The 25,885-nt window shown below is 46.8% G+C and overlaps 4 protein-coding genes across 9 annotated transcripts; 3 read left to right on the forward strand and 1 right to left on the reverse strand.

Moving 5' to 3' along the window:
- The first annotated feature begins 289 nt into the window (after positions 1-289).
- On the forward strand, positions 290-3,266 carry LOC112269266. 2 transcript variants are annotated; one of them, XM_024455564.1, is made up of 4 exons: positions 290-926; positions 1,102-1,337; positions 2,336-2,393; positions 2,513-3,266. In XM_024455564.1, the coding sequence occupies exons 1-3, from the start codon at positions 458-460 to the stop codon at positions 2,372-2,374; spliced, it is 744 nt and encodes a 247-aa protein (XP_024311332.1). In that variant the 5' UTR covers positions 290-457; the 3' UTR covers positions 2,375-2,393; positions 2,513-3,266. The 2 variants fall into 2 exon arrangements, with proteins under 2 accessions (XP_024311332.1, XP_024311331.1); XM_024455563.1 differs by having other exon boundaries at positions 2,336-3,266.
- Positions 3,267-3,284: 18 nt separating this feature from the next.
- Positions 3,285-4,117, forward strand: LOC100845152 (30S ribosomal protein S17, chloroplastic). Its single transcript, XM_003580845.4, has one exon. It carries the CDS (start codon positions 3,300-3,302, stop codon positions 3,891-3,893), a length of 594 nt encoding a protein of 197 aa, XP_003580893.2. The 5' UTR covers positions 3,285-3,299; the 3' UTR covers positions 3,894-4,117.
- Positions 4,118-4,243: 126 nt separating this feature from the next.
- On the reverse strand, positions 4,244-12,849 carry LOC100839049. 5 transcript variants are annotated; one of them, XM_024455559.1, is made up of 12 exons: positions 12,469-12,848; positions 9,161-12,358; positions 8,840-8,963; positions 8,341-8,426; positions 7,767-8,008; positions 7,539-7,625; positions 6,836-6,935; positions 6,417-6,612; positions 6,098-6,312; positions 5,440-5,585; positions 4,789-5,146; positions 4,244-4,579 (listed from the first exon to the last, which is right to left on the reverse strand). In XM_024455559.1, the coding sequence occupies exons 2-10, from the start codon at positions 12,356-12,358 to the stop codon at positions 5,565-5,567; spliced, it is 4,269 nt and encodes a 1,422-aa protein (XP_024311327.1). In that variant the 5' UTR covers positions 12,469-12,848; the 3' UTR covers positions 4,244-4,579; positions 4,789-5,146; positions 5,440-5,564. The 5 variants fall into 5 exon arrangements, with proteins under 5 accessions (XP_024311327.1, XP_003579549.1, XP_024311330.1 ...); XM_003579501.4 differs by having other exon boundaries at positions 6,098-6,294; positions 12,469-12,847; XM_024455562.1 differs by lacking the exon at positions 6,098-6,312 and having other exon boundaries at positions 5,421-5,585; positions 12,469-12,849.
- Positions 12,850-16,483: 3,634 nt separating this feature from the next.
- On the forward strand, positions 16,484-20,167 carry LOC100845659 (FT-interacting protein 1). Its single transcript, XM_003580847.4, has one exon. It carries the CDS (start codon positions 16,657-16,659, stop codon positions 19,708-19,710), a length of 3,054 nt encoding a protein of 1,017 aa, XP_003580895.1. The 5' UTR covers positions 16,484-16,656; the 3' UTR covers positions 19,711-20,167.
- The last annotated feature ends 5,718 nt before the right edge of the window (positions 20,168-25,885 follow it).

Below are 25,885 nucleotides of genomic sequence, written 5' to 3' on the forward strand. Positions count from 1 at the left end.
AACACGTTTTCTTCACATAACCCCGTATACATGGCGTGTTATTTTTTATTCCCACCTCTCATGATAGATCTGATGATTTTTTTTTAAGAACATCATCATAGATCTGATGGGTCAGGATGGAGGTTTGCATTCCGGAAAAAGATAGAAAAAAGAAAGATGGGCCGTCCGAAATAAGTAGGCCCAAATGCAATAGAGCGGGGGAACTCGGCCTGTAGTATATATAAATGAAACCCGAAGCATCCTCCACACAAACCCGAAGCAATCGGGAAACCCTAAGCGGAGAAGCACATGGAGGGGTTGGTTGGGGCAGAGTTGGAGCCGGACTCGGAGGGCGAGAGGGAGGCGCTGCCGGAGCCGGACTCTGAGGGCGAGGGGGAGGCGCTGCGGGAGCCGGACCATAAGAGGGAGGGGGGGAAGCACATCGAGACCAACCAGGCACATCGAGCCATCTCTCTCGATGGAGAAAACCAATCCGTCAGCTGCGCACATGAAGGCGTTTCTTGCCGAGTTGAACGATTTAGCTTCTCTGTTGACGGGGAATACCAAACTAGCAGCTGCTCTCTTTGATGTCAGAGAGGAAGACGACGATAAGACGCCGCCCATCTCAGAGCTCTTCTCGCATCTGCAGCAATACCTGTCCGAATACAGATCAAAGTTCCTCCAGCTTACATCTGGTTCTAGAGTTGATTTCTCATTGTATCAGGACTCGGAGGATGAAGTTGATTGGGAGCATCTGGTGGCGACATACTGGAGAGAATTCATTCGATACAGACATGACAAGGACTCTGCTGCTCACCTGGAGCTGGAGGAGGAGATAGAGTCGGTGAAGAAAGCCAAGGAGCAGATTTTCTTAGAGGAGCAACGGTTCGTCAACTACTCTACGGGGAAGGAGTCAGTATGCCATGGAAATAATTTCAAATCTGGCAGTAAGTACTACTTCAAACGACTAGATAGATATATACTCCCTCTGTCCCATATTAAGTGTCAAAATATTGCATGTATCTAGACTTTTTTAGCTATAGATACATTTATGTTTGAAAAAATTTGAGACAAGGAGTACTACTTCATTATTCCTTATTCAATTTCTAACGATTTTCACAGCCATGTTGAGCCCCATGCTCTTCACGCACTGCACGCCCGGGTTACCTATCGATCATCTTGGCGCTACCACCGGAACCAGCCTGCAGGTCTTCTCCTTCAAGATCTCGGAGATCAAGTGTGACTTGGAGTGGCCGCTCCTTGTGTATGGAGTGGTCAATGCCCGAGACAGCGTCGATTGCAACCGCAACATTCTCTTCTATCGGACCAATATGAACTGCCAACTACTCACCCGAGATGTATGTACCGCTTCCAGCTTTCTGCTTTCGTATTACCTTCCACTTGCTTCCATAGCTTGTCATCCTTCTCCGTGCATCTCCTAATCCATGAACCAGTCAAACGGATGTTTAAATCTCTTATGGGATCACCAGCCCACCATTTTCTTTTTTTTCATACTTATTGACTGCCCGTTTGCCAAATCTAATTTGTTGTGCCCTTCGTTATTTGACATGCAGCTGGCCATTCACTAGCTCTAGAGCGCACTTAGGGAATTTAACAACAGTTTGAAAGCAGAACAACAGTGCCTTAACACATAAACTCTGATGCTTTAATATGGCTGAAACAGGAGAGGCCACCAACAATAGTAGCAAGCATAATAAAAAATTCATTTCTCTGACACTACAATGAAAAGGGATTCTAGAGACACTAGAAATCCATTCAATATGACAAATCTGAGTTCTGCACATTCACTCCAAGCAGGCTAGCTTCTTCTTCTTTTTCTGTCTAGAACCACTTTCAGATACCGGCTCCCCCTGATTGCAATCCATTCAGACACTCCTCCCATTGTCATGAGAGGATTGATGTTTGTTCTGCTGAGGAGTTACATTTCCAGGTGGAATCTGGCTCTTCCCAACTGAGAGAAACCTTCCATCCGCTGGTAGCCTTGGAACGGAGGAAGCTCCTGTTGATTTGATCTCCCTAACCCTCGCTGATTCCCTCTTCCACCACCCTTCCCACGACCATGTCCCATTGAACATATTAAACAAATGATTAGGTCCCCTGCTTGTCTAGTAATAGCATGGCTGGTATCTGAAGCCCAATGTACAGCAGCAGTACTAGTCGACACAATAGAATTAAATGATTCAACTATATTGGACGATGGCAGGAGAAAAATCTACTGAGAAATTGAAATTTCTTAATCGCTTGAGATCAATCGCTCTCTTTTACTTGATGCTGCTTATGACACTGTTGATTATTTCATTGCATTTAAGTATAACAATGGTGATGATATTTGCAGGAGGCCGTCTCGGGGAATTCTAGCTATAAACCCGCTTGAGTTTGAAGTGCAACTAAGGGTGAGGGCATTTCGATGTCTCGGGACAAAACCTTGATCATGAAGAGATACCATTACTCCCATGGTGATGGTACTTTTCTTCGTAATGTTTACTTTGACAATTGCCTTTGCACAGCTCAGTTAAGCTTGGAACAAATAGAGAACGCAGTCCAGGCCACTTTCTTGGGTGTCCGCATCATTAAAGGAGGAAGTTTCAGTTATGGAGGACGAGTTGTGATTAGCCAGGGTTCCACTATGGATGCCAATGAGGTCGTCTTGCTCGATTCTCGTGGAGAACTGCCAATGGGCACGGACGGTCACATTGATCTGTCAAGGCGTGTGGTTTCTGTTGAAATAAATCCAGGGCATGAAAATTTAGAAGGCCTGAAAGTTGTCCTTGAAGCATACTCGGAGTCTGGTCGGGGTATTGCTGCACAAGGTGATGTCATGTTTAAGCCAAAACTTTGCAACATAAGCCAAGCAACATGTGACCTTATTCCCCAGAAAGAAGAAGCTACATGTGACCTTGGCGGCTATCAGGTGGAGATTACTGTTGCTTGGTCTGTCTCTGCTTCAAGCAGGACGTATTTTTAGGGATTGCTAGGGATGGTGCTCAGGCATGAATCCTGTTATGAAGTATGATATCCTGTTTTACCACTGGTTTGTTTGTTGAAGCATCTGTGTTTTGTATAACTTATTTGTGACTGGATCAGTTATGTAAGGGAGTACTAGAGTATAACTTATGCTGTGTCCTGATTTGTGCAATAACTTGTTTGTGTGTCAAGTATTTGTGTTTTGATTGTTGCAGCATCTGTAGTATGCAAATGCCTGAACTTGTGCAGATATATATCATGTTATTGCTAGAAAGGGGGCGCGCGAGGCTGACCTGTGGCCCCCCTGACCTGTCTACAAATCGGAGGCACAAAGAATGCGTTCCTTTCGTCTCATTCGGCCCAAAGAGGTTCATTGGCCTCGGACGGCCCACCCACAGTCCCAGTATTATCGTCTCCCTCCTTGCTCTCATCTAGTAGAGTCGTGGCTGCAGCTCAATAACCTTATCCCCTCCCTCCTCGAGAAGAAGCAGGAAGACACAAGGAAGAAGAAGAAGAAGATGCTGCTGACCTCGCCCTTCCTCGCCCCTCTCCATCTCCCAACCCCAAATGCGGCGCCCATGGCAACGGCAATGGCGGGGATGATCGGGCGGATCTCGGCGGCGAAGCAGCTGACGGGACGCGTGGTGACGACCAAGGCGAACAAGACTGTCGGGGTGGAGGTGGTGCGGCTGGCCCCGCACCCGAAATACCACCGGCGGGAGCGCATCAAGAAGAAGTACCAGGCGCACGACCCGGACAACCAGTTCAAGGTCGGCGACGTCGTCGAGCTCGTCCGATCCAGGCCCATCTCCAAGACCAAGCACTTCCTCGCCGTCCCCGTCCCGCCCCGCGACACCCGACGCAAGGCACAGCTCCTCCCGCCGCTCCAGCCCGATGCCGACGGTGCCGGTGACGAGGACGCCCAGTAGTCATGTGCTGCTTTCCGATGTGTTCTTTGCCCTTTGAGTTTCCTTTTTGCTGCTGCTTCGACTTCTCTGAGATGAGATGAGATGGGCGCGTGTGCTCTTCTGCATTTCCTATGTAGGACGAACGAACGAATCAACAGCAATCGCTTGATTACGTTTTCTTTGCACATTTGCTTGTATTATTACCAAGAGTTTTGATTCATATCCACGAGTATTATGGTTATCTCTGTGTCACATCGTGCTATACATGCAACCACCACATTGTGTATCTCTGTCTTGTATATTCAACGAATTCCCTGGAAATTTTCTAGTTACATCACAGTTGAAATGGAGCACAGCAGGGCCAAGAAAAATGTTCTATCAACTCTATTTATTTATTTGTAAAACAGCCCGCATATATTGCAGTAAGGATCAAGGATACAAAAGTATGATTTGCTCTGCCGAAATTTATAATACATTGCTCTAGAAAACAGGACAAAACAGGGCCAAGCATCATGCAAAGATGTACTAGAATTCAGGCAGGCTCTGCCAAAATTTATACTACAGACTTGGAGGTTTTGGATGGCAGCTCCACATGAACGGAACCCAACAAGGTTTTGCTTGTTCTGCAGTGCAGTTGCTCTTGCTTGCATATCTGATCAATGGACTCTTTGTTCGCCTCAGCCATCAGCAATTACGCCCTGCGAGTCCTGTTCCAGGTCAAGACCAAATATGAAGGTTAATCATCTGAAATACTACAGCAGATAAGTACCAGACCAAGGCAGATTTTGAAGCTACTAAAAGATGCAACATCTTTCAAATTATTATACCTGAATTCTCAAAAATGACCAGAAAATAAAGATGGAATCCAGTGAACGTCAAATAGATCATTCTAGTATGCGCTGGGGAGTTAACTTACTTGACAGGATGCCGTCGGTGCTTGTATGCAGACCAGGTCCAACACTGAAACATCTTACTTAGGTGGCTCTACAAATTGCTCGCATCCATACCCTCAAGGGTCCAACACTCCAATGTTTATCCTGTTTCAGCAGCACCGATTCTGTGCCATGCAAATGGACTTGAGGGTCTTCATGCATTACCAGTCCCATTGTGCCCCAATCTTTTCTCAGCTTAGGTACTGGAGCCGTATTGCGATGAATATTCTTGGATGACTATCTCTTCTGATTCGTCAACATGCTGGCTTTGATGACGACTTCTTCCGAAAATGTCGCTGCTTGGTTATTGCATGAATGAACATCCATCACACCACATTGAGGCTGTAGAGCATATAAACAATGATAAGATAGAATGAAGGAGCAGAAAATTGGAATAGTACTAATTCTGTCTATTCTTTCGTTAATGGTTTTCTCCCACAAAGGCATGAATTCTGCATCTTTTATGTGAGCAAGCAAATATTGTTGCTATAGTTAAATTCCAAACCAGAGTTACCCCCAAAATTTCCAACAAATGTTACATTAATTGCAACATGACTGAGGGCAACCAAAATGCTGTGTTGTGACAGGTTTCTTTCGACAAATCCTTACAAGATACCCGGAAAGAATGGCCTCACCACAGCAGCACGCTTCAATATAATTGCGCAGTCACAACTTTAAGTTCAGACATAGATCAGCACGACAGTTGACTAACACAGCGACCAAAAAGGATAGAGCCTGGATGTTTGATTTTGTGATAAAATCACACTTCCCCAACAGTTAGCTGCAAAAACATGAACAGACCTTGAAGGATTAAGTTTGGTTATAATAGCACAACTTCAGAAAAAATTTAAAAAAATACTGATGTGCTTGTAGATGCAAAACACTAGGATTTGATTATTAGAACAATGAAAATGGATTGTATGCGTATGCGCTCCAAATGGTCTGCTTGTTTGTGTGCACTGAATGCAAAACATTATAGTATTAAGGTTCAGAATTCAGATTACACATCCATGAACCTAAGCCTCAACCCTTCTCTGTACTTTTTAAGGTCCAGAGTTCAGATTACACAGCAAATTACAGCTGCGTCACTTAAAAGTCCCATATATCTAGGACAGCTGAGTTTCTCTAAAAACCAAATCAGATATTCAGATGTGTTTAACTTTTATGAATACCCCAAACCTACAAGTTTCAACTGGGAGATTGGATTAACTCGCAACTATGATGTTGAAGACAAAAGTAGTCTGTTTTCACATCAAGAAAAAGCTTAAAGCCTCGAATTGCTGGTGGACCAACCTTAGCGGAATTAAACCATGCTGCAGGACCACATTCATGTTTCAGTGTTCTGAAAGAACCATTCATTTCAACCTCAGAATTCAACTTCTTTTCTGGCAATTCAAGCTCATGGAATACAAGATGCTCATTTGCTTTCCCATTAGGCAAACATTTGTCATTAGTTAATACAGAGACATTACATGCACCTTTTTCCTTCTCTGCGTAATTACAAAAATCTGAGGATTATTATAGGTGCAACAACAGAAGGAATGCATGATACTAAGTCTGAATTCATAATGAGGAAAGCAGAAATATGGCTGAAGGTAATAGAACAACTAACCTGGTTTTGCAGTTATAATTCCATCAAACCTTTTGGTTAGCAAGGATGCCCCAGGAAATAACATCAAGTTAACATTACGTAGTTGTTTCTTCTCATCATCCTCGATAGGTTTGAAACCAAATCCTGAGACCCATGTATTAACCAACTCTGGAATGGCAGAAAGGACCAACATTTCAACGTGAAATGATCTCAGCATCTGCAATAAAAGAAAAAGAAATTCAGGTCAAATTGAGATATGCAAGCATGCAAATAAGATCGATTATAGACTGGGCTAGGCAAGTATTTTGGAGAAAATCACACCACGGTATTCATAGTACAGTTGAAACCCAAGCTAATGAAGTTATGTGGTCATGATCACTATAAGTTCATAATTTGCTTCAGAACACTTGTATCTGATATCCAAACTCTAGTGTACATACCTTTTCAATGATATCCAACAGTCTTCGGCACATCCCTTGACGGCGATAATCCACAGAAGTAGCAATGAAAGGCAGCTCAGCTGCTTTGGTCCCGTGTAACCTGCATGAGATAGTACACATAAATTTTGTATAACATGGTGTTGCAAATGCCCACTTTATACTCTCGCAAAAAAAAATGCCCACTTTATACGACTCTTTGTTCACTAATTAATTTTTCCAACAAACTGTTTCCATCTATCTGGAACCTTTGCTAATTTATTCATGAGCTGAAAAATATAAATATATTAGTATTGGAAAAAAAATTCATATATTCACACCTGTCCTAAACCAGTGGGAATTGTAATAATTAAACAGGATGAAGATATCTTATCAAAACCAGTTGGGTTTGCATGTGAGAAATTCTGTTACAAAAAGTTTGCAGTTCCATCGATTAACAACATTTAACTCATACATACAGAGGTAAAAGCTTGGTTGTGTAAGTGTTCTTGAGAAAATGTTTCAAATTCCTACTCCAAACAGAAACATAGCCAAGGTAAGTTACATCACTGCAAAGTTTACAACACAGAGTGACCTCTAAGTATTCTAACAATTAATGAGTCTATATGTTAGTCATTGACCATACACTGTTGCCTACAAGTGCATGTTCAGTCTTAAGAACAACTTGTAGATTACATGATCAACCAAGAGTGTTGTTAGTTGTTACCTGATAGATGCTACGCATAGTATCTCATCACCTTTCTCCAGGATTACAGTGTAGAATCCCTTATAATCCAAGCGCGCAAAGTTTGATCTGATGAAATGCACTCCATGTTAGTAAGTTTCAAAATTGTTCAGCAACATATTATTGTGGCAAGTACTGGAGCAAAGAATGATGTCTAAGACGAATCAATGGCACAAAGGACAATGACTGGAAAGTAAATAGGAAACTTGCCCCTTATTGTACAAGACGTGTGGTATCATGTCAACACCAGTTCTAGGATCCACCATACGAATGAAACATTCCTCCAATAAAGTAAGAGCCACTGCCAATTTGGTATTACATTCGGTCATAAGGCCAATCTTCTGGGCAGAATGTAGCCTCTGACCATCACTGTTACACCTCAATATGGTCCATGAAAGATCATTGTTAATTACATTCTCTACGCCAACTTGACTGTGTAATCCCATGAATATCTGTTAGCAACAATGGCAAAGACGGTCTTTCAGAGAAGAAATGAAGGGTATGAAAACAGAATGTCTGAAACCAAAGCCCACAGTTTGTTAGGTGCACCAACAGAAGTAGCCATAGTTCCATGAAATGGCAAACAGTTTGATCTTAATGGCCATATTATTGATACCTAAGCTCTCCAAGCATGGAAAACAAACAATGCAAGAGGGTGAATCTAATTCTAATGATGACTGCAGGTTTGATTTGGGAATGCATGAGCGGGTGATAAATCACGTCACTGCCTAAATAATCTTGCACTACTCAGCATCTTGTAGAGAAAGATAAAATTAAACGTTACCTCCTTACAGTATCTCCCGCAAAACCATGTGTCAGATCTTTTACCATCAGAGGGCAGCATCACACGATCAATACAAGTGTTATGGTCTGCCAGTGGAAAACATGAACACTAATCAAATTGAAGTTGAGGATAAACATTAGAAGACCAATTATGTAAAGCAAGATGAAATCTAGAGGGGGTCTTCTTGGAGGCTTAGGCTGTTTTATACTGACAAGATGAATACTCATTCCTCAGTAAAGCAGGTTCCATGACAACTGACAACTAAACTCTGTGCCAACTTCTGGAAGGAGCTAAACTACCACCAAAGGGACTTAGATCAACAGAGGGGTAAAAAGCTCTATGAAAGAAAGGACAGAAGTATTCCAGCAAGATAAATACGTACTGAAAAAGTATGCATCCACTTTAAAGGCAAATAAAAAGTTGTAAGAACAATAGACAAATTAACTACTGCATCCCTTGGCAAATAACAAGGCAAAAGAGGAGGGATGATAATTATTACATGCATCTCCACACTGCAGACATTTCAAGATATCTGAGAATGATGAAACCTCCTTTTCGTTAACTGGATTCCCACAGCTCCGGCATGTGCAATTATGGCAGTACCAACTGCCTTCTGGAAGCTCCTGCAGATGTAAAAGGAAGAAAATAAATTATGAAACAAACTTCAATCAGTATAAGTGCTCAATTTAAGATTCCAACAGATAGACATTTTCTGGAACAAAACAGCGCACCAATAGGGATCGCAACAACTGAATTGGAAGTTTGCAACATAACTAAGTAATGGATAAACATCCAATGGCACTGTAGAGAAACTAGATACCTGAGAAGACAAGCAAGCTTCATGATACGTTGATGGGCAATTGTCACAGCAAAGTAATTCACCACCATCTCCACAGAAACCGCATGTATCATCATTTTCATCCACCGCCTCTACTTTCCTACCATATGCATCACTTCTCCTGCTCATCAATTCAGCAGACCAAGCCTCAACCTGGCATAGAGTATACGACTTGCCAGACTGCAGAAAGAGGCCTAATGAGGACAAACGCAGCCGGCAACCAGCATGAGCCTTGAAGTCTGATATAGATAATGTCTTTGTGCAACAGTTGCAAAGAATGCCTTCCCAGGTAACCTGCCCATCCTTAATAACTTCATTGCTCCTCAGATTCCTGTACTGAATAACATCTTTTACAGTCAGAAAGCCTGTGGCAATCAACCAACAGAGCACAGTTTTCCGTGCCAAACTTATTCTCTTCCCACCCAATAGGTTTGTCCCTCCTTTTCCACATGTTCGAACAAATAGCTTGCTGCCTCTCTTTTGGCTTTTAAATTTCTTTGCAACCGAAAAAGATGAGCCTGCAGCAAATTTGTGGTAGGAGCCAGCATCCCTGTTTTTAACAATAGCTGCGATCAAAAGGTCATCGTCATTGATACGTAACTCACGAGGTCTTTTCTTGGCATACTTATCACAACCTTCAGGTTTCCTTTTAGCAGCAACCGTCTTGCAGATTTGTGACTCACGAGATAGATCAGTTTTCAGGAGAGCAGCATTAGATTCATGGCATGATTCAAGAGGAACAGCACTGTCAGTTGGAACATTGTGTGAATCCTTGGGAGGGATTCCAAGAGATGATTCCTTTGACGACGGCAAGTTCTTGTGGACCATTTCTATAGTGACGATTTCATTGGCATCTGACTCCCTTGCATTAGAATCAGGTTCGGAGATTGTGACCATTTCTACAGGGACAATTTCATTGGCATCTGGCACCCTTTCATTAGGATCAGGTTCTGAGATCGTGTGCGGTTCTTTAACAGTATCACCTCTTAACATACTCATTTGCTTGCTCTCTGAAGGAAACAACACGTTAGGTTTGTTGATTTGGTTGTTTCCACTTAGCTTTGCTGATCTGGACTCAGCTCTCAGATGCTTTTTCAATGTGCCAACAGCTGGACAGATAGAATGTCTTCCAGAGAGGTTAATGTTATCTGGATTGGAGAAGTCCAGAATTGCTACATTGTTCTCTTGGTTAAATATATTTTCCATAGTATGCTGCATAAAGCTTTGAGCGTACAGCCCATCTAAACAATTTGCATCAATATAAGGTATCACTTCAGGCTTCTTCCTTGCTTTTTTCACCGAATTATTGACGAGCTTTGCTCCAGAGCAAACTTGCCGGGTTTCAGTGCTTTCTTTAATGCGATTCTCTGTTCGGTCACTTGCCTCACAATCCTGACCCTGTGTGCGGCCACTCTTCAAATTAATCTCTCCATAGAGACCACCTTTGAGATCATGACTGCTCTGTAGAGCCTGACTCCTGTTGCAGGTCTCAATTGCTCGTGCGCTGCAGTCAGATTCTGTGATCACAGGGGTAGATCGAACCATACAGGTGGTTGATGAATTACTGGCTTTCTGTGTGCTTTTACTTTCTGAGGACATTTGCTTGTTGTCATCGAGAACAAAGGTTGAACTATCGACAGCTCTAAGAGTTTTACATTGTTGCAGAGCAGTAACTTTCCTACTGATGAACACGACAGCAATGAAAGGATCCAAAAGCTCCCACCGTTGAAGAAGTGTAAGTGCATTTTGTTGGTTCACAAGTATCTTTTGGATACACTCCATCGTATCTGTGAGGTCCTTCCAAAACGTATCAACATCTGACCACTCCTTCGGATGCTTTCCCCGTTCTGAACCTACAGATGCTTCATATAATTTGTTACCACAAAACTTCCAAGCCTGAGTAAGTGAGCTAAGAACCACTTCACGGTGTGGTGCTGTGAAATACGATGCCATCTTAGCTCTGTCATTCCTTTTGCGTGGCTTGATAGTCCAGCCAGCATCAATGAAAAGGCAGTGTGCATGTGCTTCCAACTGATCAGGAAGATCTCTGCTTAAAGTCCTCTTGGAACCAACAACAGGTGGTACAGACTGTAGGTTGCTGCATTGAGGAACATCAACATCATCTAGTGAACTGGTATTTGGATCGGGCGTACCCTTCTCACAAAGGTTGTCAAGTTCAACAAACTGCCCAGAGCCAATACAATCATTGGATAGGCGAGGTGGCATTGCAGTATCATGGGCTGATTTGTTGTAAAATGGGTATTCTTCTGCTCCTCTTTCGGACAAATCTGCCCCACTATATGTATATAGCACTTGACTAGTGTCAACAATTTGTCCTTGATCATAACTTAAGCAAGAGGCATCGCTCGGGAATGGTTGCTGATCATGTAGCCACTGATATAGAAATGGATCGGAAAGAGACGTGTCGCTCTGGAACCGTGAAAAATCTGCTAAAGCATCCATGTAGGACGGCATGGGATCATCAACCCCGCTGGTGCTGGTGCTGCAACCAAACCCGACCGCGTCGCTCAACCCAGCTGCTACGCTGTCCTCAACCATTGCTTGCATGTGCACATCCGCATTGTTTCCAACAACAGCTGCACGGAAAACTTGCTGCTGGTTAAAGCCCCCGACCACATCATCGGTCGCACACCTAGGTCCATCTGGCCAGTATCCCAAGAAACCCTGCAAGGCGGCATCCAACTCGAGGGCCAATTCATCAACCCCATTCAGCTCGCTGCGGCAATGTGCATTATGCTCAACAAGAGGATCCACTGTGCCATCCAAGCTACCATGAGAATGTGCATGCTCCTCCCCGGCACCACGAGCCGCCCTGGCATCCATCCGGTCAGTCTCAATGCCCTCGCTGCACAACCGTGGAGGCTCCTCGACCTTGGTGTCCAGTACTCCGGCTTGCAGTGCATCAGCGGGCTGCTGCTGCTGTGCAGACAATGAGGAAAGCAGCGATGTCTCGGCCACCTTGAAATGGCCCTCCATGTGCGCATGCGGATGCAGGTGGTGGTTGACACCGGAGGAGAAGACTTCCTTAAACACGCGGAGCTCCACGAGCGATCTGTCGAAGCCGGCGTCGTCGTCCATCCCGGCGATGCTGTCGCCGAAGATGAACCTGAGGGCGTCGTCCTCCCTGAACCCCAGCGCCTCCTCCTCCTCCCCGGACATCTAGCAAGCGAGAAGCCGCACGCGGCGGCGGAACGAATCTGAGTGAGAAAACTCCGGGGAGCGAGTGAAGAGAAATCACACAACAGTTGCAGGAGAGCAGATCCGAGTACCTGGAACCGGGAGAGGCACTGGAATTCCGACGAATCGAGGACAGGCAGCCCCCGCAAGAAGCGGCCCGACTAGCAGCGGAATGAGGTCAAGCGGAGGCGAGATCCGAGAGGGTGGCCGGCCTTGCGTGTTGTGGCAGCGGTGGTGTCTAGGGTTTGTGCGGCTGGCTGATCTGGTCTCCGGCCCGGGCGAACAGACGGAGGAGCCTTCACCGTGGAGGAGAGGGAGGGCTCGCCGGGGCGCTTGGTGCTGCGGGCGGCCGCGGCGGCGCAGGTCTCCCTTGCCTCTCTTGGAGGAAGAGCAAGTGAGCAGCAAAGCAAGCGATGACGGAGTGGCACTGTCTCTCTCTCTCTCTCTCGGAAGGTCTTGTTTGGCTTTGTTGTTTAAAGAAAGAGAAGAGAAGGCGAGTTCCCGTTTTAAATAAAAGTTTTTAAACGGCGTTCGGGCGGAATGGAGTTGTTAGAAATTCAAACTTGGTGCGTGTGTGCGCCGAGCTGAGTCCCTTTCCTTGCTTTGCTCACTCGCTCGTTCCTTTCTTTTGACTTCTTTGCGCCACCCAGGCTTATTAATGTCTTTTTGTTCGAGATGCTCACGTACAAAGTCAGCAGCGTCAGCGTGTGTTTTAACTTTGAACTCCCAATAACTCCTCCCGTAGAACACTTTACCGGAGGACGGCAAAAGAGCGGAAACAACGTAAACACACGCAACGGAACGACGTATGTCCGGGCATCATCGGTCGATGCACACAGCCATATGGTGGCGAATCGTATGTTTAGTTTACTCTATCGGCGGTTTAAACAAACCCTACTGTTTCTTGGTCGTGCGGCCCATGGCCAATCCAAACGACAGCGGAAGGTCTGGAAGTAGGCTTGCGGAATAGACTGACCTTAACAAAATTAGCTCTTTTGCGTAATGTGTTGCACGGTGTGGTGCTCACAAATGCTCCGGGCATCAGGCAGCTGAAGGATGGTTTGCCGATGTCCACCGCTGGTGCCTACTTGGCTGTGTTAGACGCGCCAGATGATGAAAATGCTGCCTGGATTTGGCAGTCCTTCGTGCCGAACAAAATCAAGATCTTCGCTTGGTTATTATTCAAGGACAGGCCCAATACGCGCTCCAATCTTCTACGCAAGACCATCATTGATTCTGCTACTTGTGCTCGATGCTCGGTTGCTCACGAGGACAGGGAGCAACTTTTCTTCTCATGCCCTCTTGCTGCTCAGTTTTGGCCATGTGTTGAATATAATTACTAGATGGGCCAGAGAGGAGCCACAGCTGGCGGGCCGAGAAAATCTAGTCAGACCGGCCCAGCTTGGAGACATGAAGATAAGACGACAAATCTTATGGTCTGATTGAGTTAGGCTTGGGCTGGGCATTATATGGCTCTCTCTCTCTTTTTTCAGAACAGCTACCTCCTGCTGGTATACAAGTGTGGCGCTTCCGCTAAAAAAGAAAAGAAAAGAAAAGTGTGGTACGAGGTGGTGGCACGTACGTAGCTACTGGAAGAGTACGTGGGGTGTACATATACAGGTCGGTCGACGTCGATGTAGCTAGCCGGCCGGTGCTGCAAATGCAACGCGATCGATTGATTAATTGCATGATTGTTCTTTTGTCTAGACTACTCCGTATGTCGTATACGTCCGGCCGTTCTCGATATATATATGAACCAAAGCAAAAGCAACCGTACATGTTGGCATTAATTCGATCAGATAGCAGCAAGCAAAGCAGTGGTTCCTCTGCCGCCATCAGGGAATCAATGCCATGCCTCCTTCCCTTCCTTTGCAACTATATAGCTATAGCTTAGCTACCTCATCATCCATCCATCCATGGCGTTGAGACGTCGCTCTCTCCATCCATCCCCGTTGGAAGTTCGCTGAAGCTTAAAAGAGTTTCTAGGTATGGTCTGTTTTAACTGTAGATTAACTAGCTACTTGTGACGATCCATCGACTTTCCAGCGTGCTTTGACTATCAAATTAAGGGGGAAAAGGACGGGCATGAAAAGTTGATGTCGTTTGAATTAATTCAGGAAATGGCATGCATGCATGCATATATATATTAGCGAGAAATACGAGATAGATTAAGGTTGTTGGTGAATGTATAGTGCGCTGTAGACATATAGTTAGGTCGGTAGGTGCAAATTGAGAATGGACGTTGGCGCGCATGCATGCACTTGGCACTGTGTATGTATATAGGCCGGCCGGTGTCGCTTGAGCCTGTATATATGGCTACTAGCAGTTTTTGGGTGCTATACTGCTCGTACAATTACATGTCAACGTCTCCTTCACTGCTCATCAAAGTAGTTGGGCACTAATTCATGATTAATCATTGCCAGAATAAAGAAAAGTTTTATGTACGTACCAGTAACAGTAGTACGGAGTACTACGGGTTTCCCTTTAAAATGATTTAGTATGACCAAGGGTCCATCCAAGATCGGTCTGAGGAAACTCTATCGATCTTGTTCCCCTCCCCCCCCTTGTTAACCATGGCCCCTTCAAATAATTTAGTAGAGATATCACGTATGATTAGTATAAGTATCACAACAAGGCCTTTTTACTAACTGCTCGTGTGGCAACCAAGAATTTATTTCATTTGATAGAAATAAATGAAAACCAATTTTTGATAGGATTTCATTGGTTGAATTTGAATTCCGGTTGAAATTAACATCATGTTTGTCTACCACATGAAATTGTAGAATGAGAGACAATTCCAGAGAAATGATGGCTTTTAGAGAAGAATTGATGCCCGCTAGTTATAGCTAGCGTGATTCCATGAAATTTGAGACTGAATTCCTGTGGCCAATTCCGTGCCAACCAAACAAGTTGTTTTCTGGAATTCAAAATGAATTCCAAAATTCTAGGGTGCCCGACGAGCTGTAACAGAATTCGATCTCTGCATGCATATATATATATATATTTCTATATTTTGTGATAAAATAATTAAGAAACTCTCTATATATTTCCACCGGAAGGATAATGTTGACAGATAGAGCAGAGAGATAATGTAGAGGCACCGACGTACGTGTTCCAATATTTTGCTCATTATTGACCAATTGACGACACCAATTCTCCTAAAATAAAGTATACACATGCCAAAATTCCAGACACATGCATGACGACCTAAATAATACTCCTACTACATGGACTAGGCAAGCGCAAGCCCGCTTTCCGAGAAAGCTATGGGCACCGAATCTGATAGGAATATATGGCGACCCACCAAAGCATGCATCCATTTCCATCCATCATATCCCAAACTGATGATAAACCTCCCGGCCAAGAGAAGGAGAAAAAAACACTTTGGACATCCCAATTGGTAAGTTCCCCCAACAAATAAAACGCTGAGAATTCAAGGTCAGATGTGATACGCGCAGTAGTTTGCTAGCTAGGGCCGGAAGCGCATATGTCATGACAAGCTGGCACGGCAGGATAGTAAAGGAACATGCGACAAAACATCCATCCATCATGCATGCATATATGTTTGTTCTTAGCTCGAGAGTTTGCATTGCGACGCGTGTGCGGATCGATCGAACGTACTAGCATCTAGGACGACAGCTGCTCATTACACTAAGAGGTTGGTTTTCGTTAGGATTAATTTTATGTCGTTTCAATTAATCAACGATTATGCCGACAGCATATCGGTAGACCTATATATGGTTTCAGTAATCATCGTGCAACACACGTGTGACAAATACATAGGATCGAGTACTAACTATACCGAGCTAACCTAATTAAACCAAAGTAGACTATAGCAAGATTTGGTTTCTTTGGATAGAAAGGTGCCATCAAATTAATAAGTTCCTTTGGATAGACAGCCAGCTCGGTCGATCCCGTGCGTGTAAAGTGGCGTCGGTGATATATACTCCATTCGTGATGAGATCATGATACCAAACCCGGCCAAAACCAAACCCAAACCCCAATCAAATCCCAAAAGCTACAACAACAAGAGTTCCTCGCCGACGAGCACAACAAACTCTCTGACCACTGGGCCCGCCACACATCCTTTCCTTTTTTATTTTTATTTCCCGCCACCGCCAAAGGAAAGCGAAATAAAGCAACCAGCCCCTCCAAACTCCCGGCTATTATTAATACGGCCTCTTCTTCCTTCCTTCCTTCCCCCCTTGAACGAGAACAGAGCAGAACAGAGACGATGCCCCGTCGTCCTGGCCTCTAGCTAACCTCGGGCTGAACCGACGATGAAGCTGGCGGTGGAGATCGCCGACGCGGCGGACCTGTCGCCCAAGGACGGCTCCGCCACCTGCAACGCCTTCGTCGAGGTCGACTTCGACGGCCAGAAGCAGCGCACCGCCACCAAGCCCGCCGACTGCGCGCCCCAGTGGAACCAGACGCTCGTCTTCTCCGTCGCCGACGCTTCCCTCTTCCCGTCGCTCCACGTCGAGGTGTCCGTGTACCACGACCGCCGCCTCAACGACCACAACGCGCTCCGCCCCCACGCCTTCCTCGGCCGCGTCCGCCTCTCCGCCGCCGCCTCTGTTGCCAGGTCCGTCGGCGAGGCAGTGCTGCAGCGGTACCCGCTTGATAAGAGGGGGCTGTTCTCGAGGGTCTCCGGCGACATCGCCCTCCGCCTCTACCTCATCAACGAGGACGGCGATCCTGCTGCTGCTGCTTCGGGGGCGGCCGTGGATCAGCCTTCTGAGCCGGTCGCCATGGACCCTGAGAGGACTGTCAGGAACGTCTTTGCCAACGAGGCGCCTTCTTCTTCTTCCTCAGCTCCGGAGGCAGCGGCGGCGGCGGAATCCAAGGGGAAGAGCAGCCACGACCACGAGCTTCCTCCGCCGCGCGAGTTCCGCGCCGAGCCACGCCGCTTCACGCTGCACGCCATGGCGGCGCCGAGCGCGCCCCCGGGCCAAACAGTCGTCATGCCGAAGCCCCCCGCCGCGGCGGCGCAGCAAGCGGCGGCGCCAGGCTCCCAGTACGGGCTAGTGGAAACAAAGCCACCCCTCCCGGCAAAGCTCGGCCCGCGCGGGTCGGCGCTGGCGGCGTCCAAGGTGTCGTCCACCTACGACCTCGTAGAGCCCATGTCGTACCTCTACGTGACCGTCGTGAAAGCCCGGGACCTCCCGACCAAGGACATCACCGGAGCGCTGGACCCCTACGTGGAAGTAAAGCTCGGCAACTTCAAGGGCACCACAAAGCACCTGGAGAAGAACCCGAACCCGGTGTGGCGGCAGACGTTCGCCTTCTCCAAGGAGCACCTCCAGGCCAACCAGCTGGAGGTCATCGTCAAGGACAAGGACGTCGTCAAGGACGACTTCGTCGGCCGCGTGCTCTTCGACATGTCCGACGTCCCCAGCCGCCTCCCCCCCGACAGCCCGCTCGCGCCGCAGTGGTACAAGCTCGCCGAGGCCGGGGGAGACAAGCTGCGGCACGGCGGCGAGATCATGCTCGCCGTCTGGCTCGGCACCCAGGCCGACGAATCGTTCCCGGAGGCCTGGCATTCCGACGCGCATGGCGTGGCGTCGCAGGAAGGGCTCGCCAGCACGCGCTCCAAGGTCTACTATTCCCCCAAGCTGATTTACTTGAAGGTGAACGTCATCGCCGCCCAGGATTTGGTGCCTGGGGAGAAGGGCCGGGCAATGGCGCCGGCGATCGCGAAGATCCACATGGGGAGCCAGATCCGGCGGACGAGGCCGCAGCAGTCGGCGAACCCTGGGTGGAACGAGGAGTTCTTCTTCGTGGCCGGCGAGCCCTTCGAGGACCCGCTCGTGGTCACCGTGGAGGAGAAGCTCTCCGGCCGGGACGAAGCCATCGGCCGCGTCATCATCCCCGTCGGCGCGCCGTTCGTGGCCCGCAACGACCTCGCGAAGTCGATCGCGTCGCGGTGGTTCAGCCTGTCCCGGGGGATGACGGTGGACGAGGCGTCGGCGGGGGTCACGGAGAAGATGAAGGACAGGGAATCCTCCAAGACGTTCACCAGCAAGATCCACCTGAGGCTCAGCCTCGAGACCGCCTACCACGTGCTCGACGAATCGACACACTACAGCAGCGACCTGCAGCCCGCGGCGAAGAAGCTCCGGAAGAGCGCCATCGGCATCCTGGAGGTGGGCATCCTGAGCGCCAAGAACCTGGCGGGGAAGAAGAACCCCTACTGCGTGGCCAAGTACGGCGCCAAGTGGGTCCGCACGCGGACGCTGGTGGGCACGGCGGCGCCGGCGTGGAACGAGCAGTACACCTGGGAGGTGTTCGACCTCTGCACCGTCGTCACCGTCGCCTGCTTCGACAACGCCGCCGTCCATGGCGGCGACAAGGACGCGCGGATCGGCAAGGTGAGGGTCCGCATATCGACATTGGAGTCGGACCGCGTGTACACCCACTACTACCCGTTAATGGCGCTGACCCCGTCGGGGCTGAAGAAGACGGGCGAGCTCCACCTCGCCGTGCGCTACACGTGCACGTCCTGGGCAAACATGCTGGGGCAGTACGGCAAGCCGCTGCTCCCCAAGATGCACTACACGAACCCCATACCCGTGCTCCAGCTCGACTACCTCCGGTTCATGGCGATGCAGCTGGTGGCGGCGCGGCTGGGGCGCTCGGAGCCGCCGCTGAAGAGAGAGGTGGTGGAGTACATGCTGGACGTGGACTCGCACATGTTCAGCCTGCGGCGGAGCAAGGCCAACTTCCACCGGATCACGTCCCTCTTCTCCGGCGCCGTCGCCGTGGGGAAGTGGTTCGAGGGGATCTGCAAGTGGAAGAACCCGCTGACGACGATCCTCGTCCACGTGCTGTTCCTGATCCTAGTGTGCTACCCGGAGCTCATCCTGCCGACGGTCTTCTTATATTTGTTCATGATCGGGGCGTGGAACTACCGGCGGCGGCCGAGGAAGCCGCCGCACATGGACACGGTGCTGTCGTACGCCGAGCTCGCGCACCCCGACGAGCTGGACGAGGAGTTCGACACGTTCCCGACGTCCAAGCCGGGGGACGTCGTCAGGATGAGGTATGACAGGCTGAGGAGCGTCGCCGGCAGGGTGCAGACGGTGGTCGGGGACTTGGCGATGCAAGGCGAACGCGCCCAGTCGCTGCTCAGCTGGAGAGACCCCAGGGCGACGTCCATCTTCGTCACGCTCTCGCTCATCGTGGCCATTGTGCTCTACGTGACGCCGTTCCAGGTCGTGGCAGTCATTGCTGGGCTTTACCTCCTCCGGCATCCAAAGTTCAGGGGCAAGCAGCCCTCCGTGCCCTTCAACTTCTACAAGCGCCTTCCCGCCAGGGGCGACATGCTCATATGATTCGGTCTTCGATCTGCAACACAGTTCCGAGACATACAGATTCTGCTTCAAAATTCAGCAGTTATTAATTCAGACAGAACATTCAGAAGAAGCTTCCTGTGTTAGCCTGTCAGTCAGTCTGGGCAGCAAAGAAAGCAAATCAATCATTCAGACTGGGGAAGGAAGAAGGGGGGCGAATCGAAGAGAACAAATTCAAAGCATGCATGAGGTTGATGCAACGGACATTCTTTGCATCCCATTTTTCAATCCCCACTACCCGTCTGATCTTTGAGTGTATATTCCATTCCTCCTTTTGGCTCTGCACTGCCAAAACATGTCCATGTGTAAAGCTCTCCCATTCGACCTTCTTCTTCTTTCTTCCGTTGATACGTACGTGTAAGCAGCACGCGGAATAAAGTCGCTCTGATATATAACAAGAAGAGGAATAAAATAAAGCCTGCCTTACCACTGTATTCCATTCCCATTCTCATTCCCAACTACTGCTGCTGCATGCGTCATAGTCATAGTACGTACTACAAGATATTCGATCGTATATCTTTTTGTTATTCAGAAAGTAGCTGTTTTGCTATCGAGCTCAAGTATATACTACTGGTCTTCCAATAGTGGCTTGTCCTGGTCTCTGTTCTATCCAGCTGCATGCATTTTGCCAATGCTAAAGTGTTATCAACATGCCTTCAAACTACAGTGAGGCAACAAATATATTAGGCACGAAAGCTGGGTTTGTTCGTTACTTCACACATATAATGGTGGCGGCGTTGCAGGGCCTTCTTCCGTTGTGCTTTTCTCACAAGGTTTTTTCATAGCTCAAGCTAGTGGTGTTGGTTAAGGTTTAAATCACACGCTAAATCATTTCGCGGCGGCATCCTCCAACCGCAATAGCGGCTTATTGCGGGCGCTATCGTGGCATCGCGTCCAAAAAATTAGCGTCATATCTAAACTTATTTGTTATATAATGAACAAATTAATGCAAAATTATGTATTAACATTGATTTCGCAACAACTGTCATAGTGTCGCGGCGAGGCTTCCACGCCACTATTGCGCCACTATAGCAGCCAAATCGCGTGCTATTTATTTGTATGTGTCTGATACTTTGATACAACGATCCAAAATTGTAGAATTGGTACTCAATTAGTAACTAGAAATCATCAACAACCTTTTGGATTTGCACGTAGCAGAGACCAAGCTTATCCTAAGCTTGGAGGAGGTTCACTTTTATTATGCTATATATCATCTTTGGCCCATCGTTGCTGAGCGTCGTAGCCCCCTGGGGATCCTACTCCGCCGGTGACTCCGTCTCCGGTGATGAGTCTCTGTTAAGCTACCGACCCATCCTCTACTCGAATTCCTATCTCTACCGGTTCTCGGGCTGATTAAGGGGATCCAACCTTGGCTATCGCCCGGCCTTGGTTCTCGCGGAGATCGATATAGGGTTTCATATAGATTGCTGGTACATCCAAAAAATGTATCCACTTCAAGTACTTTGCATATGAAAATTGTTTGGAATCTCACCAATGAACGATTAAAATGGATGGAACTGCCGTTGTTTTTAGCAAAATCTTCTTTCCGTCTTTTTGACGCAGAAAACAGTCGAAACAAAATAAAGTATATGCTACTGGTCTTTCAGAAGTGGTTTTGTCCTAATCTTTGTTCTATGCAGCTGCATGCATTTTGTCAATGCTAAGTGTTATCAGCATGTCTTCCAAACTCCAGAGGGGCAACAATTATATTAGGCACAAAAGTTGGGTTTGTTCGTTGCTTCATGCATATAATAGTGGTATGGTAGGGCCTTCTTCCGTTGTGCTTTCCTGACAAGATTTTTTTTTATAGCTCAAGCTACTGGTGTCTAATGCTCTGATACAACTGTAAAAATTTGTAGAACTACCAGTATTCAATTAGTAACTCGCAATTATCAACAACCTTTTGAATTTGCACGTAGTAGTGCCTACCAAGGAGAAGACCACAGGAGCTTAGAGGTGGTGGTTGTGTGGAGTGGAGGGAAGGGAATGAGGCAGAAAAGTTGAACTGCCTGTCTGATCGGGCAATCGAAACATCATTGAAAACACTATGAGTGAGTGGTACACCATGGCCCTCCCTCATTGGCCATTCATCATCATCATCGTCGTCGACATATATCTGTAACATTCATGCATGAGAGGATACAAGAGATCGAAGTTTGCCTCATGCTCATTACATTGCACAGGACCATTTCCATCCATAATTTAAATGGCTGAAATGGACCCTAAAATTGATGGATCAACCACGGTCGGGATCATGGTAAATCATTAAGTAACGTACGCTTGATGAGGATGGAGCGACGGTGATGGGGAACGGGACGGGTGGTTTGACATTAACTAAGCTTGTAAAAGGCAGCAGTGCGCACCATCAGTCAGTCAGTCAGTCAGTCAGTCATCAGTGTGTGTTTAAAATACTAGAAAAACTCATGCAGTCTCCGACAGCATTTTCCAAGACTTGTAGTTTTAGCCTACCTGAAACTTGTGCATGCCTCTGAGGTGAACCTTAAGTTTTGATCGATGGTCCAATAATTCCATCCAACTCAAAATCTAGCTCTAGCTATAGTCGTAGGACTGTAGGAGTGATGAATCAATCAATCATTCAGTTCATTCATCACAAGGCAGGCAGGCAGGCAGCTGGGCAGGACATGAGCTATGCTAGGTATAGGATAATAGGATTGGCTAGGCAATCCCATGGTGCCATTTGCATGCTGCCGGCCGGCCGGTTGGCTCCATCCACCGACTATGTATCCAGGAGAAGGACAGGGTAACCGTCAGTCATGGCATCGCAGAAAGAATGATTCAGAAGAGAGAGAAATTATATATAGCTGAATGCATCTTCATGGACTTTGGACTCTGCACTGCACGCGAACTGGTACAAGCATCGATCTGAGTGGATGGTGAACTCAATTTGAACAATTTAACTTCCGGCAGCAGAGAGAGCCCTGTGCCTCTACATATAATCCACAGTTCAGTGTCTAGTTGAGGAAGAACAGACAGTACTATTATTGCATGAGTGAACGGGTGTTAACTGAACCCTGGAATTCAGCTAGGACTGATGAGTGTGATGAATCAGCTGGCCGTTTGCGCCTGCGTCAGAGTTGAGTACCTGATCCGATCGACACGCAGGGCATGGATCACGCACCACGTCGTCCACGCCATCCATGATTACCTCATTTCTTCATACTACATTTCATTTCAGTTTCGGTTTTAAGCCGTACGTACGTGCCCCACCTGTCATCGACATGACTCTTCACGGTCGTCATTTTACTTTTGTTAAAAAACTACGGTAATTTTTTTCCATTTCATTCCACAGCATTAAACCTAGTCAACTTAACTTGCACAGTGAGCTACTAGTAGTTTCTTCACACTTTTTTTTTCTGCTTTCTTGTTTTTTTAGAGCATTTCCTGCTTTCTTGTATATGCTCTTCCGGCGGTGCAGGCTAAATAGAGGCCCAAGTAAGCAAGGAAAGAAGGCCTTGAATCGTCAATGAATATGGAGTACTTTCTTATGGGCTTCTATTGAAAGAACAGCAGAGGTGTGTGTGCTGTGTGTCTCGCTTCCATCTCTGTGTTTTGGGCTGCCTAGCTTTCTTCCTTTATTTACACACAAGCAATCCAAGCCAAACAAATTTTTTCTTTTCGCATACAACTTTTTTATTATATACTAGCAGAATGCCCGTGCACTGCCACGGGCGAGCAAAGCACTTTCGGGTCTTCTTTTTTTTTCTCTTTTTTTCATTTTTTTCTTCTTGTGCCACACCCGTTCTCTCTCTTGGGCCAGCTTCCCCGAGAGCGCCCAGCCCATGCCCGCACGAGCGCTCGTGCCCGTCTTCCTCCTAGCGCCAAAAGCAGCACACATGTGCGTCGGCCGCTGCAATCTCCGCCCTCGACGACGCCTCCTCGACCCGCAATCCGTCTAGGCGTTCTGAACCGTATCCCATGGCATTTTCCTTCCTTTTCCCCTCCTCAATCATCCCCCGGCTGAACCACTTTAACGCGCGTTGTCGTAGCGGCTCCCGTTAGCCCAGATCAACACGCCGGGGATGAGGGCTGAGAGAACTAACATATTCTCTTGTTTTCTGTGGAATTAAACGGCTACTGAACCGCCTTAGCGCGCGTTGTCATAGCGGCTCCCGTTGGCCCAGATCAACATGTCAGGGGATGAGGGCTGAGATAACGAACATATTCCTTGCTTGGCGTCTGGAGCAGACGAAAGAGTGGTTGGCGTGCGGACGGACGAGTTGGGTCTTGGGGGCTTGGCGAAAAAAAGGAAGAAAAGAAGTTGGAATGGTCCGTATTTTTTACATTGGTATACAGATATAGATAGATTCGGTACAATCATTGGGCCCCACAAATTTTATGGGAAGTTTGACAGACGACGGTGAAGGTAACGGTCCGTATTTAGGTATAGATTTACTCTACATGCGCTAAAAAATATATATATTTAATCCTGTTATCTTCTTCGTGTGCTGCGTCGGTGCGTGCCAGAAATCGCCGCTCCACGACAATTGTTGTTACCATTCCCTTTTCATTTTGACAAACGACGACAAGCCCTTGTTGGAGGGACGCTACAGGTTGTTTGTACATGCATGCATGATTCTTCTTCTTCTTCACCTAGCAAGAAATCAGCCGATGAGCCATCAAGAAATCAGCCGATGAGCCATCGTCGTCCACATCTCGATCGATCGCATCCGATCCGATGGAACATGAAACAAGCAGGATATACTATATATGCATGATCAGACTTTTATTTTTGACAGAATGACAGATGAATCATATCCAGATTATATAGCTGAGATGTGATTTATCGCTATCTGTACATATATATCCGGCCACTTTGATATTTATCCCGTGAAAAAAAAAAGTGAGTAAATGTCGGCCGGAGAATACAATTACCGCCGGCAAGACCTCGTTTTTTTTGACTTTTAATGTTGCATGCATGTGTGTAATCTAGTCCATCGATCGATCCATCTCGTCTCTAAATTGATTTTGGACCCTAGTGTACACTCCGTATATCTTAGCTAGCCATGCATCCATCCATCATGCATGCGCATATCTTCTGGATGGATCAACTCGCCAGGATTTATTAATTGATTAATTATAGAGTAATAATTACATGATATGCACGTTTTGGTCGACAATGACAGAATTCATTCGATCTGGCTAATCCATGATTCCGGAGTTCCATAATCAAATCACGGCTGCAGATGATCCACAGAATATCAATGCATGCATGACTGGTTCTTTCTAGCAATTTTGAAAATAAGTAGCATCGTTTTCAAATTAATTGTCCTGGAAGAGAACAAAAAATTAATTAGCCCGGTCAGCAATGGATACGAGAGCATTCATCATTTAATTGAAAAATAATTTTTCTTGTAAGGTTGTTATTCGTGAAAAAATAAATGAACTTATATATACACTATAAAAGTATTTATATTTCTCATCATAAAATTCATGGATAGCATCGTTACCCAATCAACTACTAATAGTTAAAGTGAAGAATTTTTACTGCAAATTCTATAAGGCATCACTTTTTCCCGTCGGATCAAATTCTATAATATTTTCTTAAAGTGTGTTTATCTTATACTTGTGGACTTAAGAATAATATTTGCTCCCTCATTCGAAATATATAAGGCCATTACCGAATTTATATCAAACTTTGACCAATTATTAGAATAATAATATTTTATCCTATACTTTTAGAAGGAGGGAATGATGTATTTCTCATGATCCAAGATTTCCTAATGTCATGCTTTTTTTGCATGCATGTTATCGCCATTTATGAGAAGGAGCTTCTAGCGTAATGACTAGAGTCTCTAGTAGCACCCCTTTGGTACTGGGTTCGACTCCTCTTGGGAGCAAATTTCAGGCCGGATGTTTAAAAAATTCCCTCGTCCGTCGCATACCAAAGACCGGAACGAGATCCTCTGACGTACTAGTCAATACTGCAGAGGGACGTAAGTTAAATCGGTTCGTTCGTGGTCCATCGGCCGGCAGCACATCAGATCCCCTGGAAACGCACTGATGGGTTGGCCCAAAGCCCAGTCCAAGGACCAAGAGGGAAAAGGAGAGCGCTGTCTCAGAAAAAGGCGCCAGAGGACAGGGTGTTAGACAAGTACGGCGGGAGAGAAAGAGATTTCCTGCCAGGACCTGGAGGAGA

The sequence above is a fragment of the Brachypodium distachyon genome, chromosome 5, assembly GCF_000005505.3.
Source record: "Brachypodium distachyon strain Bd21 chromosome 5, Brachypodium_distachyon_v3.0, whole genome shotgun sequence".
Taxonomy (NCBI): domain Eukaryota; kingdom Viridiplantae; phylum Streptophyta; class Magnoliopsida; order Poales; family Poaceae; genus Brachypodium; species Brachypodium distachyon.

Coding starts and splice junctions, on each gene's coding strand:
- LOC100839049 (XM_024455559.1), bottom strand. CDS start 12,358: ATGTCCGGGGAGGAGGAGGAGGCGCTGGGGTTCAGGGAGGACGACGCC. Junction 8,009..8,340: donor GCGGGAGATACTGTAAGGAG/GTAACGTTTAAT, acceptor TGTTGCTAACAG/ATATTCATGGGATTACACAG. Junction 5,586..6,097: donor CATGGTTTAATTCCGCTAAG/GTTGGTCCACCA, acceptor ATGTTTTTGCAG/CTAACTGTTGGGGAAGTGTG.
- LOC112269266 (XM_024455563.1), top strand. CDS start 458: ATGGAGAAAACCAATCCGTCAGCTGCGCACATGAAGGCGTTTCTTGCC. Junction 927..1,101: donor AAATAATTTCAAATCTGGCA/GTAAGTACTACT, acceptor CGATTTTCACAG/CCATGTTGAGCCCCATGCTC. Junction 1,338..2,335: donor GCCAACTACTCACCCGAGAT/GTATGTACCGCT, acceptor TGATATTTGCAG/GAGGCCGTCTCGGGGAATTC.
- LOC100845152 (XM_003580845.4), top strand. CDS start 3,300: ATGCGTTCCTTTCGTCTCATTCGGCCCAAAGAGGTTCATTGGCCTCGG.
- LOC100845659 (XM_003580847.4), top strand. CDS start 16,657: ATGAAGCTGGCGGTGGAGATCGCCGACGCGGCGGACCTGTCGCCCAAG.